The 12,986-nt window shown below is 45.9% G+C and overlaps 2 protein-coding genes across 2 annotated transcripts; both read right to left on the bottom strand.

The window, feature by feature from the left end:
- Positions 1 to 5,585: 5,585 nt before the first annotated feature.
- LOC111946216 (uncharacterized) lies at positions 5,586 to 8,269 on the bottom strand. The gene is made up of 9 exons (NM_001360627.1): positions 7,859 to 8,269; positions 7,643 to 7,754; positions 7,120 to 7,138; positions 6,905 to 6,993; positions 6,758 to 6,811; positions 6,583 to 6,653; positions 6,375 to 6,456; positions 6,187 to 6,283; positions 5,586 to 6,052 (listed from the first exon to the last, which is right to left on the bottom strand). The coding sequence occupies exons 1-9, from the start codon at positions 7,927 to 7,929 to the stop codon at positions 5,982 to 5,984; spliced, it is 666 nt and encodes a 221-aa protein (NP_001347556.1). The 5' UTR covers positions 7,930 to 8,269; the 3' UTR covers positions 5,586 to 5,981.
- A 168-nt stretch (positions 8,270 to 8,437) lies between these two features.
- LOC109738989 (geranylgeranyl transferase type-1 subunit beta-like) lies at positions 8,438 to 12,570 on the bottom strand. The gene is made up of 11 exons (NM_001360626.1): positions 12,306 to 12,570; positions 10,902 to 10,977; positions 10,764 to 10,822; positions 10,521 to 10,660; positions 9,926 to 9,981; positions 9,767 to 9,843; positions 9,514 to 9,559; positions 9,305 to 9,429; positions 9,066 to 9,133; positions 8,865 to 8,952; positions 8,438 to 8,714 (listed from the first exon to the last, which is right to left on the bottom strand). The coding sequence occupies exons 1-11, from the start codon at positions 12,474 to 12,476 to the stop codon at positions 8,571 to 8,573; spliced, it is 1,050 nt and encodes a 349-aa protein (NP_001347555.1). The 5' UTR covers positions 12,477 to 12,570; the 3' UTR covers positions 8,438 to 8,570.
- Between the last annotated feature and the right edge of the window lie 416 nt (positions 12,571 to 12,986).

Below are 12,986 nucleotides of genomic sequence, written 5' to 3'. Positions count from 1 at the left end.
ACTTACTCGATGTTAAGTGTAATTGATGGGTTATGCGTGCACAGGTTCCACTTTATTCTGCTAGTCATTCAGGTTGACGCAGGATTAGTACTTGTCATGGACTCGAAACGTAAAGACCCTCAGATGTGGGCGGACCTGAGTGAAATGCTCCAGAGGTAAGTTCAATCATTATCGCACTATATCGGCAACTTTCGTTCATTTCATGATATCAAGTAATTAATAACTCATTTATTCATTTTCTTTGCCGGGCAGGGTTTGGAAAGAGTTCACCAAGCAGGCTAGGGCTAAATGGAAAGAGGAGTTGCGATTTCGACACCTCAATGTAAGTAGTACTAGCTAGTTCCGCGCATCTCTCTTTGATTCTAGTTTCAATACCATTATCATGCTTGATTATTATTTTGATTCAACTATATTCTCGTAAAGTGCTTGAGGCGGGGAGACGGAAATAATTATGTGGATACTAAGTTTGCGAGTTCATTCGCCAGACGACTTATGAAAAGGGCAGAATTTTAGAACAACTTCAAGTATGTAGACAATATTCACAATTTTATTTTATTACCATCAATTGTGTTGATTTTCATTCATATATATTGACCCCCTTTTTTAAATTAGATCCAACGGATGCGGGACGAACTCCTACCAAAGGATCGCATACGAGCAATTCAAGATGAATTGGCAGGATTCTTACTTGAAGAGGTCATAGCTAAAAATGGAGAAAACCATCGGGAATTGGACGTGAATTTTGGTAAGTAGATATTAGGGATAGTAAGAGATGTTATATTGTATATATGCATGAACGTGTACTATATGTAGTAGCGTCGAATAGATATATGAAAACTTGTTGTTCGACCCAGCACGGAGAAAGAGAGGTCACTTCTCTATATTCATGACGACGTTGTGTAATGGTTCCTTCATTACTATATGTAGTAGCTAGCGTCGAGTTGAATGAAAACCCTAAATGAAAAAGAATTGAATGGTAAACACAAAAAGGAAAGGGAGACACAATAAGAAACCCCTAAACCCTCCAAAACCCTAAACCCCTCCTTAAAAAAACGTAAACCCCAACGCTTGGCGATGCCTGACGCGTGGCGGCCTTTTAGTCCCGGTTTGTGTTACCAGCCGGGACTAAAGGTCATCCTACCTGAACGCTCCGCAACGGCCATGTGGAGCCCCTTTAGTCCCGGTTCGTAACACAATCGGGACTAAAAAGGGGGGCTTTAGTCCCGATTCCTTAGTCCCGGATGCCTACCCGGGACTAAAGGTCCTTATGAACCGGGACTAATGTCACGTTTTCTACTAGTGCTGGTGGCTTCTCGATCACACAAAAACTCTGTCTTCATAATCATGTACAAGGACGTCACCTCCAACAAACAACCTGTAAATTACATTTCCAACCAAGATATTGGGTCTCAAGGACGAGATTACTTTCTTGGTTACCACAGAGACAATATCTCCCCATACACCACATGTCGGTTCATAGGCGCAAGCTGAAGCTTCAGTATCTGTGTTGAAGATCATGACCAACTTGAACGTGCTCGAGAAGCAATCATCGTGCACATGCCCATCCTCGACATTAGTGCACAACACAATGGCATTCCAATAGTTCCATTTGTCGCCATTAAGCCCCGGTGGAATTGTCAAATGGTTGTGTCGTTCACCAGTGAGTGGATCCCACACAATCAAACCCATTGGCATGGTGGCATGTAGCAAAATTTGGAATAGAACGGCGAGGCCATGACAGCAGCCCATGAAGCGCAACTTCTAGTTGGGGTTGGGGTTGGGGTTGTGCGGCACGAGGAAGCGGGTGGCAAGGATGCAGTCTGACGAGTCAAGGACAGAAGTGAAGATGATCACACCGATGAGTACACCTTGCGAAGAAGCCAAGAATAGGGGGTTTCAGGTGGTGCTTGTGAAAGCGACGGAGGAACTTGTGGTAGGAGAGGATGTCGCTCGAGCGTAGCGCGGGCAGACAAGGGAGGTGCGAAGCAGAGAGGACCACTGTGGAAGGAGGCGAAGGAGGATCTCCTGCAGGAGGTCCTCATTGTCGAGCGGTAGCACCGGCAAGAAATCGAGCCGCCTCAGAATTGAGTCAGGAATCCCCTCGGCTGATGTGATCTAGTGTTCCTAAAATCAAAAGAGCGGAAGAGAATCGTCAATAAACAAACCGAAATCTGGGAAGCAGAATCTCAAAGAGAATGAAGCTAAAAAATACTTCATCCGTTTCAAAATAAATGACTCAATTTTGTACTAACTTTATAAGTATTTATCTGCAGCGCTCACCGTTTCTCGCCGCGAGGAGGGGCCGACTACAAACCTCTGCTTCAACGAGTAGTAAAAACGGGAGTGTAATCTCCTAGCCTAGGACGGACCCACATGTCATGGACTCATATGGACCTCTCCTCGCACGCAACGCGATTCCTTTCTTTTCTGTTGTCCCTTTCATTCATCTCCTTCCCCAAGAAGAAAGGCCGGCGACGCCATGGCCGAGACGGCGTGGGAGCTCGCCGAACTATTCGTCCTCCGCCCGTCCTCGCCATCTTCTTCGCCCTCTCATTCATCCTCCTGAGAGTACGTATGGCGGCCGCCCCGCCTTTTTTTTCTCTCGTCTGGCTGGTTTCCTGATCGAGATCCCTCAGGCTGGTACGTCGCGTGGAGGACGGTGCTGGTGCACGTCCCGCTCGTGCAGGAGGTCACCGGACTGCGCCGGAACAAGAAGCCTGCCAAGCCCAAGCCCCCCAACCGCGGCCGCATCGGCAGGTTCTCTTCTACCAGTCGCAGGCAGAAGCGCAGAGGTGAACGAAGTAACCAAGATTAGATTTCTCGGATGTCCCCCAAGGGGCCTAACCAAGATTTTTATTCCGCTTCTGTTCCAGTTCAAGAGTGAGTATCTCAGAAAAAAAGAGTGAGTATCTGATCTGCTGGGATTTGGATGCACTTGGTCTATCCAACAAAGTGGCTTCGGTTAAGTGACAAATATGATGTTATGATTAGCTGCCGCTGGTTGTTTCAGAGCTGCCTGCATCCTAGGGATTATTAGAGCAGCACTTCCAGTCACTCTTAGAGCAAGTCCAACGGACCGATCCAAACGGACGGTGCATTTGTCTGTTTTTTGTCCGTTTGGATCGGCCGCCCGCCCGGCGCCCGCCCTCTTTTAGATTTGGGTTGGCAGTGCGCCGAATGCGCCGATCCATTTCATGACCGCGCGCGCCAGCGGCCATGTCGTCGCCCTGGTTTTGGCGCTCCAGCGTGGGGAAAAATCGGCCTAGCGCGCTCTGGTTTTGGCGCTCGAGCGCGCGGGAAAGGTTCGCGCACTTGTTTTGGTCGGCGCTCGTTATAAGAAGGCGTTTCCTCCACACTCTGTCCGCCGCCCACTGGTCTCGCCGCCTCTCACTAGCCTCGTTGACTCTGCGGCACCATGTCGATGCGCCGCCTAGGCGCTTCGGATTTTCGCGGAGTCCGCGAGCGTCGCTCCGGCGCCTTCTCTTCCGAGATCTGGTTTGGCGAGAAACGCCTCATCCTAGGCACCTTCGACACTGCAGAGGAGGCGGCCCGCGCGCACGACGCGGCGGCGTGGCGCCTCCTGAGGCCTCGTCGGGAGATGAATTTTCCCTACGTGTCAAGCCAGCGGGCGCAGGATCTCGCGCCTCTCCCGCGGCTTTTCACCGACGACGATCGTCGTGTCCATCGAAGGCGACAGCGTCGCCTCGCCATCGCCGAGATGGACGTGGAAGCCATGGTTGTGTGGCGTGAACGCTTCCCGCAGGACATCATCGACGAGCGCCAGTTCTACCAGCAAAGAAGGACGGAGAGGGAGGCGAGGAGGACGGAGCGAGCCGCCTATCGAGAGGACAAGCGTGCGCGGAAGCAGGCCGCTCAATTGAGACTGAAGCTACGAGAAACGTCGGAGCGGGACTTCGAGGACGAGCGGTCTGCTGACGCCTACATTCATACGTCGGAGGAGGACATTACCGAGTCGGAGACAAAAAGTGACGAGTAGTTGATCTTTTCTTTTATTTGTGTACGCTAGAATTATCTATGTATCCTTTTATCGGAAAAAATGGCCGGCGGCATCGGCGACGGTGTGCTGTTGTATGTGGAGAGGCCAATGTGTCGCCGACCAGCAGGCCCGGGAAGGAGAGAGGGCGAGCGTGTGCGCGTCCGTCTCGTGTCCGCGCCGACGCAAATCCGGCTCAAAATTGGGCCGGGAATGGGTCACCCGCGGACGAAAAACGGACGCGCGTCCATTTGGTTCGACGCGTTGGGCCGACTTTTCTGTCCGCGCCGACCCAAACGGATGGCGGATAAAATGGGTCGCCCCATTGGAGTTGCTCTTAGAGAGCACAACTATTTAACTTGCAGCCATATTGTTTCAAAACTTTTTACCCTTTCTATAAAATTTGCGGGGAACATGGTTGGACAGCAATGCGACTATTGAAGATATTGAGTTTCATGTACCAACCTACCAGTAGAATCAAAAGTCCGAACCGATGGACAAGGTTGGGCAAATCCATGTATACTTCAACACATGAGAATATCCATAAAGCCGTATTCGCTCACAAAGAGTCATGATTAGAAGTGGCTATATAACCTTTTCTGATATTTGTCATTGTTAACTGAAAAATTGAACATCATAAGTGTGGTTGTTAATTTGGGTAGTTTATCCGTACAGAGTAAGTGGCTGAAACGAGGAACGAGATTCGTAAGCTATTATAATGTATAGACTCTTAACATTCGAGTTATGTTTTGTTGTCTCCCTAGAGTCTTGTTTTTCTTATTTTTATCTCACGCGTACACCAACATTAGAAATTACCTCGCTTTTTCAGTAGTACTTTAATAGCGTCAAGTTTTCTTTTAGATTGTTTTGCCAAAATGGTGCTGAGTTTGTTGATACTAGGTGGCTAATACCTAGCTAGCTAAGTTTGATATCAAATGTTAGTTCGATTACTCTTGTGGACTGTGGTGGGAGGAATTGGTCCATGCTGGTCTTCAGAAAATTCAGACAGGAAGTTAACAGGAAGAGTGTGGCTTGGTGTGTCACAGAGTGGTTATTCAGAGTGGTGCACTCTCTTCAGTTATACCCCAATCATTTCAAATCATGTTGTCCTCACTTGCAAAAGTTATACTCCCTCCGTCCCAAAATAAGTGTCGCTCCTACAACTTTATATGGAGTAGTATCTTATATGACGTTCTGACAAGATAGCCGAGCTTTCCGTATATATGATATAGCCTGGTTTCGCTTTTGCTAGAATACCAAGGTGGAAACCCCTAAACCATGAGATTTCAGAACACACCTAGGCCAGTTTGAGCTCTCTGTTTTTCTTTTCTTTTGCTTTATACACGAACTAACGTGGACATGGTTGTTTAATACTCCTACTGGTTAACAGGAACAGTAAATCAGAAGGACCTCTTAAGGAATAATCTTAGTGACTTGGAAGGAAGCCCCCATCTCGCTCCAATTCAGACTGTTGTACATCCAATGAATTGGCGGATTTTTTTCATTTAGGAGCAGATATCTACATATATGCGTAGTTTGCTTGCAACCCCAAATACACAATAATGTATCCACTGTATATTGCCCCTGTGTAATGTTAAGGATCTTGTAACAAGATTGTACATATGCACATATACTAGAATAGAGACAACACTTGTCCTGTGAAATAACCAGTGTACCATCTGCTCCACAAAAGTTTTCCTTGTCAAGTTGACATCTAGTCATTGGCTCATAATGGACGAGCACTTCCGAAGATGAATATTGCTTTTATCTGATAGGATTATGCCACTTCTTTGGTCATAATCATTGGCTCAATGCAGAGTTTGATCAATGATGGATTCCACCATGGGAAATCCAACAATCATCATTGTTACAACACAGGTCGGGTAATTCACCGAATAGAATTACCGATCTCACACCAACTACTCTACAACATGACACTGTAGTAGGGTTTGCATTGCATGCCCCATCTACAAGGCTCACAGCAACTTCATGCAGTCTTTGCCTTTGACAGGGCCTTCTTCCTCTGGGCAAGCATGTATGTGAACATGTGCGGCCCACCTGCAGTCGTCCAAGTTAAACAACAAAATGTTCCGTGAGGTCCTACTTTGCTTATAGCATCACTTTATTAATGTCAAAGGATGACAATCACTACAAATGCGAAGGGCAAAGGCGAGGTAGGAGGGGTTATGTACCTGGAACATAGACACCGATGGCGATAGCACATGTGTAAAAGTAGTCAAAGGAGAAATTCCATTTGTTAGGCATCTTAACAAAGTATTTCTCGGATACCTGGTCACCCAAAAGATAAAAGTAGTTAGACAAGATTGTTATAAAATGAATAATATGGAGTTTTCTTTTCCTTTTTGGTTATTCTAGTTACCTTGATGTAAGGCAGAGCAATGTAAATCAAACCGACCTCGCTAAGGATGCCGGTAGGATACAATATCATAAATGTGCTATACCTGCATATAAGCAGTGCCACAACAAATGAATGAAGTTCACTTTTAAGATCAAGTTTTTGAAAAGGCAGTAAATTTCCTCTAAATTTGATGAGATGATGCCCTGCTTGGAGCAGAAATAGTACTAACCTGAGCCATAAAAGCCAGGAAGGTGCAAATCCAAGTGTCTCCTTCAAGCCGAAGAAAGAATATCTAATGATCTGCATGAAAACCAACAAACTCCGCATTATGTTACGTTCTCAAATATAGAGGCCATCCAAAATTTCCAATTTGAACCTCGGCAAAGGAAATTTGTAAGAAGTACCTCGGTGATGGACCAGCTGATGACCAAAGAAGTTACAAGAATATGAGATTGTGTCTGCAAAACAAATGTACAAGTGATCAGTTAACATTGTCAAACCAGTTTCTAGTTTCATCAATCCAGTACAACTCACAAGTGATCGGATGGTACCTCCGGAAAGCTCCACAGGATGCCCCATGTAAGAAACAACCTCGATCCTATTTGTGGAAGGGTTGCAGTGACCGGAGACCTCACCAACCCTAAAATTCAGATTATTACAACAATTACTAAAGATGAATAGATACCAAAAGAGTGACCAAGAGCAATCTTGTTTTGAAAATCTGATACTTGACGATTTTTGAAGAAAAGTAAGAATAACTTCATACCTACAAGCCCATGAAGAATCTGCGCCCACCAAGCAGCACGAGCGCCAGTGCCAGGCAAACACAAGATTGTCAGTAACTCTCAAACTTGGATGTGCAAAGAAATAAAGTAGATTGCTACTGTATATATATAACTCCAGAAAGAATTAGGACACCACATTAAATTCAGAACAAAGTTGTAATAAGCACGGAAATAACAATGGAGTTGAATCATCATCGCGGTGTTTCGACAAGTCTCTCATAGCGGTACTCGGCTCGGTTTGCAGAGTAATCTGGTCGATTTGGGGCACCGCATTCAGACCGTTTTTACTGTTTGGTCAACTCCATTTTGTCTCTGCCTTAACTCAGTTCAGAGCAGTAATCCATCCTACTTGATCTATATGAGAAACCACGCCTTAAGAGGGTAAAAGTTACTGCATATTTTGACTGACATTCATGCTCTTTTACCAAGTCAAAGTTTGAAACTAGGAGTCAACTCAAAGAGGTGGGAGAGAGGGGGGAAGAAGATAAGAGAAGAGAAGCAGACCTCCATGACGGCGGCGGTCTGCGCGAGCTGCAGCGGGCGCTCGACGGCGGCATAGACGCCCTCATGGCCGCCGTCCAGCAGCGCCGTGACCGCGTAGTAGAGCACCTGCGCCCTGCCAACCAAAGAAAGAGATCCGAACTGGTCAGACCCAAAGCAAGCAACCAGAGATCCATCCATCCATACATCTATCCAAGGAAAGGAGAGCCGGAGGCGCACCATCCGACGAAGACGACCCAGTTGTAGACGGAGAGGTAGAGCCGCCGCACCGCCGACCCGACGCCGGCCATTCTAGACTAGAAGACGCCGCAGGGCTCTGGATGCGCCTGCAGCGGATCAAATAATGGCCGCCGATGTCCCGCTACAACACGGAGGCGGAAGGAAGAAATAGCACGCGGCGTTGCTCGGGTCGGGGAGTTGGATTAGGAGGCGGCTGGCCAACAAACTCTGCCGCAATCGGTTTGAATCTGGAAGGAATCTGACGAGATCGGATCGGATCGTTCGGACAGGACGAGCGAGTGAGAGAGTGGTGGGCAGCAGCAGCTCGTGGCAGTTAGTTATTGCCGCTGCAGCTGCTCGCATCTACCCAACCAACCGCCCGCCGCCCAAATCCAGCTTGCTCAATCCCCACCACACGCGCCATTTCTTCATCGCGCACGCAATTCCAGGCAGATGATTCTGCTGCCCGCACCGTTTTCAGTAGCTCTCGGAGCAGATCCAACAGCTCAGCTAACACAACAAACTTCAGAACAGAGCACGACTGTACACACGCCGAAAGCGCGGCGGATCAAGAAACTTCACGCAAAAATTGCTTCCATGTTTTCAGCAGCACGCTGTAATGGTGGATGTTACAGTATCTGTCAATACTCAATCGCAACAAAACTGTGAGTTACAAGGGGGTACAACGGGGGAAGATCGGTGCCTTGGCTAGCTACAGTGCGGCGGCGATGATCCCCAGCTCGGCGCAGAGCGGCTCGACCTCCTCCTCCCCCAGCAACGAGAGGGCGGCGAGACCGTAGTAAGAATGGTAGATGTCTGGCAACTCGTCGTCTGGGAATTTCGAGAAGCCTCCGTACTGCTCGTTGAAGCAAACAATCGAGAAAAAAAAACAAGTCAGTAAGGAGCGGTGATGTAGGCCAGTTTGAAAACTTGATTTAAGGTTTTATATTTTGTTGAAATCTCAGAAAAAAAGTTGCCGATGGAGGCTCTAGTTTGGGATAATTACGCATGTCTGGCAGGTGAGCAGAAACTCCTGCAGAGCGCCGTGGTCGATCAAGTGGTAGGCGCCAATCATCTTCAACACGCCTCCAATCCTGAATGAATGAAGACGAGTCAAATGGGCAGCAAACAAATTTTTGTCAAGGTTGCTGCTACCGCTTGCTTCTCAGCCAAATAGCAGTGTACACAAGACTGTTAATATGCTAACCAGAAAGCGTAGCACGTATCGCTTGGCTTGTTTCTTCTGCCCTGAAATCCCCCGTCTGCTGCTTGCCTCTACACAATATTACTGCAATGCGTCAGTAATGTTCACGCTTAGAGCTAATAAAGACATTTTTGCTAATAATTCAGATTTAGTTCTCATGTAGCCTATTGTGCACTTTTACATCATGTAAAAGGGCAAATTTTAACGGATAACTGCAGATACACAATTGAGCAGGATTTGACCTGAAGGCACCACTCCAGGAGCAATTGTACGTCAATCGGCGCAGACTCTCGTGAGTTCGATGCCAAATCAACTTGAATGAAACCCATTAGATATAGGGCCGCAACAGCACAGAAAGTTCCCCCACCTGGCTCACTAACACAAAGTCATACAATGAGAATCCATAACCAATAGCGCAATTGCAAAACAAAGACTTGACTTAGTTGCCTACCATGAGATTCTGAACCAGGAACCATGCCAAAGCCACCGTCATATGACTGCATTGCAGTAGAAATAAGAATCAGAAAAGGCAAATAGCATGGTGCAGGACACCATTACATCATTGCAAACTACGACGCATTAGGAATTACTTGTCGCAGAAATGGATGTATCTAGAACTAAAAAATGTCTAGATACATCCATTTCTACGACAAGTAATTCCGAACGGAGGGAATACGACGCATTAGGAATTTTCGCAAGCCAACCTGGCAGTTAAGAATGTATTCTTTGGCCTTTTCCTTGTCCATTCCTGACCAGTCTTTTAGCATTGAGCAGATCGCAGCTGAGAAAGCTCAAATGCATCAAATTATTATCAACCAAAAAAAATCAAGTATTTGCATTATACAGAGAACAGTGCTCCTCACCTGCACAGTAAACAAAGCGTAGGTCTGTTTCCGCACCAATATGAGTAGGCATGAAGCTATAAAAAGATGAATGCCAAGTTAGCTAATAACCAAAATGTATTGAATGTCAGATGCACAAAATCAAAGCCTTCTGGGTTGACTAATAAAACATGTAACAAAGCAAAATGTGCAGAGAAGCACTAGACTACTTGCAAGCATTTAGGAGGATCATAACAGTACAGCACCTCAACATTCTAGTACAAATACGCACCATAAAAGTGATATTTACCAGTGTAAAGTTTGCTGCAATGAGAGTACATGGTTTAAGTTCATGCAGATGAAATAACACATGGTATGAAAAGGTTATAATTAATGCTATGTTCCTGAAACAGAACTATAATGAAGGATGTGGACTGTGAACCAACCATGGGGTGCTATGAAAATCGTAAAACAGCATGTGAGGTATGTGACTAGGTGAAACTATTCGGGTGATTCCTAGAAATTATTCTAGTGATAATGTCAATGCAGGTAGTAGATGGAAATACTTAGATACTTCCCAGGTAAATTTTGAAGTCTAATAGTCTAAGTACCATGGAGACCAAAGCTAAACACATACCTTCCATCTGGTTGCTGGAGTTTTTTCATCGACAATAGAAGAACCTTGCTATCAAGGTTTAGTACATCATAACCTACAATCTTCAACGTAGCAAGGGCCGAATAAGTGCTTGCTAGATGACTACCATTATGACAAGGGTCCTGAAACAGAGCACATGTCAGTATATGGAACTATCACAAATAAATAAATGAATGGCAAAAATGTGGATGAGACAAGGTTGAGTTAAGCATTAATCACCCATACCTTCACCAAATTTGAGGGAAACTTAGTTGTTCTAGAGCCACAGAATCCATAAAATTGCCCTACAAATGAGTGAACTGTTATGTAATAAACATATTGCATTTAGAAATACGAATTATATAAGTAACGGAGAAACCTTACCATTGTCTAAGTTGACGTTTGCCTCAGGGTGTACTTGAAACGACAGAACCCATTTGGCAATTTGATCCTTGTTAACCTAAAAAAAAAAAGATAGGTACACAAATTATTACTACATTACTTCTTCCTAAGCGTTCAAGGTGCATAGGTAAACTGAAATTCCCCCAATAAACAATTCAGCTAGCAACCTAACATGGTTGATCATTCTAAAAGAACTTCAAGTCACAAAAGTGATTGCTGGCAGATAGCTTTTACTTATTTTATGCAAATGCTATTCATTTAAAGGCTCGGAAGATGTAGAACTTCTTTGATATTTCTATATCTGGTTTATGTAATTCACCAGAGGGAAGGTATGCTGATTGATAAACCTGGAAGGTTATTATCATGTGTTCACACAAGCAATCAACATTGAGAAGGATGCCCTTAATTGCTAACCAACTAGACAGCTCCCAACTGCACGAAGAATTCAGCCAAATTCTTATGGGGCTTAGACCAAATAACCAAAACTGAGGGCACCAGTGCCACTTTGTTGCTACAAACCAGCATCAACATCATCTGGGTCCCTTTGCTCTTATCACCAGACACCGAACCTTGTTGAACTTAGTTATGACATCTAGTTGTCAGGCAGGTCTGCATCCAATAACCTCGCTAACCTCTAACTACTTGGGAGTTAAAGTCTTAGTGGACTGGGTAGTGGACTCAAATGCTTAAGCCTTGCAGCTAGCAGTCGCTGTTACAAGCATTCCACGACGTTGATCTGCGAACTGCACTGCGTGTCCCCATATTCGTGACTAATTGCATTTATCGCTTATGAACACTACTCAAACCTGCTCCTAGAAATACATCAAATCATTTTTTTCATACTTCTAATTGTGCACAAGCATCCGTTGTTCTGAACTAGACCAGACCTACTGTCTGATGGCGAATTGCCTTGAAAAATATGTACTGTTCGATGGTTGATTAGAGTGTTCAATACGTGGAGTGACTGTTTTTAATCCTTAATAATAATAATACTTGCTCCTGTACATATCCTTGCAATTCGATTCGAAAATAAATACAGGGCAGCTTTATTTCAGTCGCCGCAACCAATTTTTTCAAAATTTTGCCACCCTTTTCTGGTTTTCTTTTACGTACTACATCGTAGTGCAGAAAACTACTGATGTGTGTGCGCATCCTTTTTTCCGCATAACAATTAGGCGTAGATAAACTCAGCACAAGCATACAGTGTCCTACTAGTATAAACAGTACACCCGAGATCCAAAGCTATGAACAGAGGACAGCCACATCTAGACCATGACAGAATACAGATCAGTCGAAAACTCCCTAGAATTCCGCGCAATTCGTGCAACCGTGGACAGAGTACACGCCCAGAGGGAGCGCAATGGGGTAGATCTCAGCTCGGCTTACCCGGTCGAGCTCCCGGAGGAGGGAGAGGCCGGCGACGGCGAAGTAGGCGAGGGTGAGGTGGTTGACCTCCTGCGTGGCGTAGCCGTCGGGGAGCTCGGACGACATGAGCTCCAGGAACGCCGCGTGGCGCGCGCGCGCGAACCCGGCCGGCCCCTCCCCCTGGTCCCCCATCTCCGGCGGTCGTCGGCCGTGGAAAGTGAAGGCCTCTCCTCGTCGCCGCCGATTGGTCTGGCCGGTACGGGAGCACGAATCCTGGCGCGCTTTGGACTTTGGGAGGGAGATGAGATGAGATGACGGTCCCACTTGTGTCCGGTTTCCGACCGTGCCGTACTACACTTTTGTTTTTTGTTTTGTTTTTCGAGCGGGTATCGTATTCCTTGCCATCTCTTCTCCGTGACGAACTATAGGGCACGACGCAGTACTTTTTTTAAGGAATATATGTCGTTTTATTGATTAAGCATAAATCAAGAGCGAGTGCCTCTCGAAAACAATCCGGGGTTATGTGAAATATAGTCACTGGACTAGAGGACTCACAAGAATATGTGCCGCGACAATCGACAAGCGATTGACTAAAGCGAACGGATGAGAAGAACGACACCAACCCATTGATATCAGCAATGATGAGCCCCACGGGCAAGCAAGCCATCATCGAAGCATTGATTCTGTGGATAATTGACAGAC

This window comes from Aegilops tauschii, chromosome 3, assembly GCF_002575655.3.
Source record: "Aegilops tauschii subsp. strangulata cultivar AL8/78 chromosome 3, Aet v6.0, whole genome shotgun sequence".
Lineage (NCBI taxonomy): Eukaryota > Viridiplantae > Streptophyta > Magnoliopsida > Poales > Poaceae > Aegilops > Aegilops tauschii.
The sequence above is the reverse complement of the archived record's forward strand: the minus strand, read 5'-3'. Positions and strand labels throughout refer to the sequence as shown.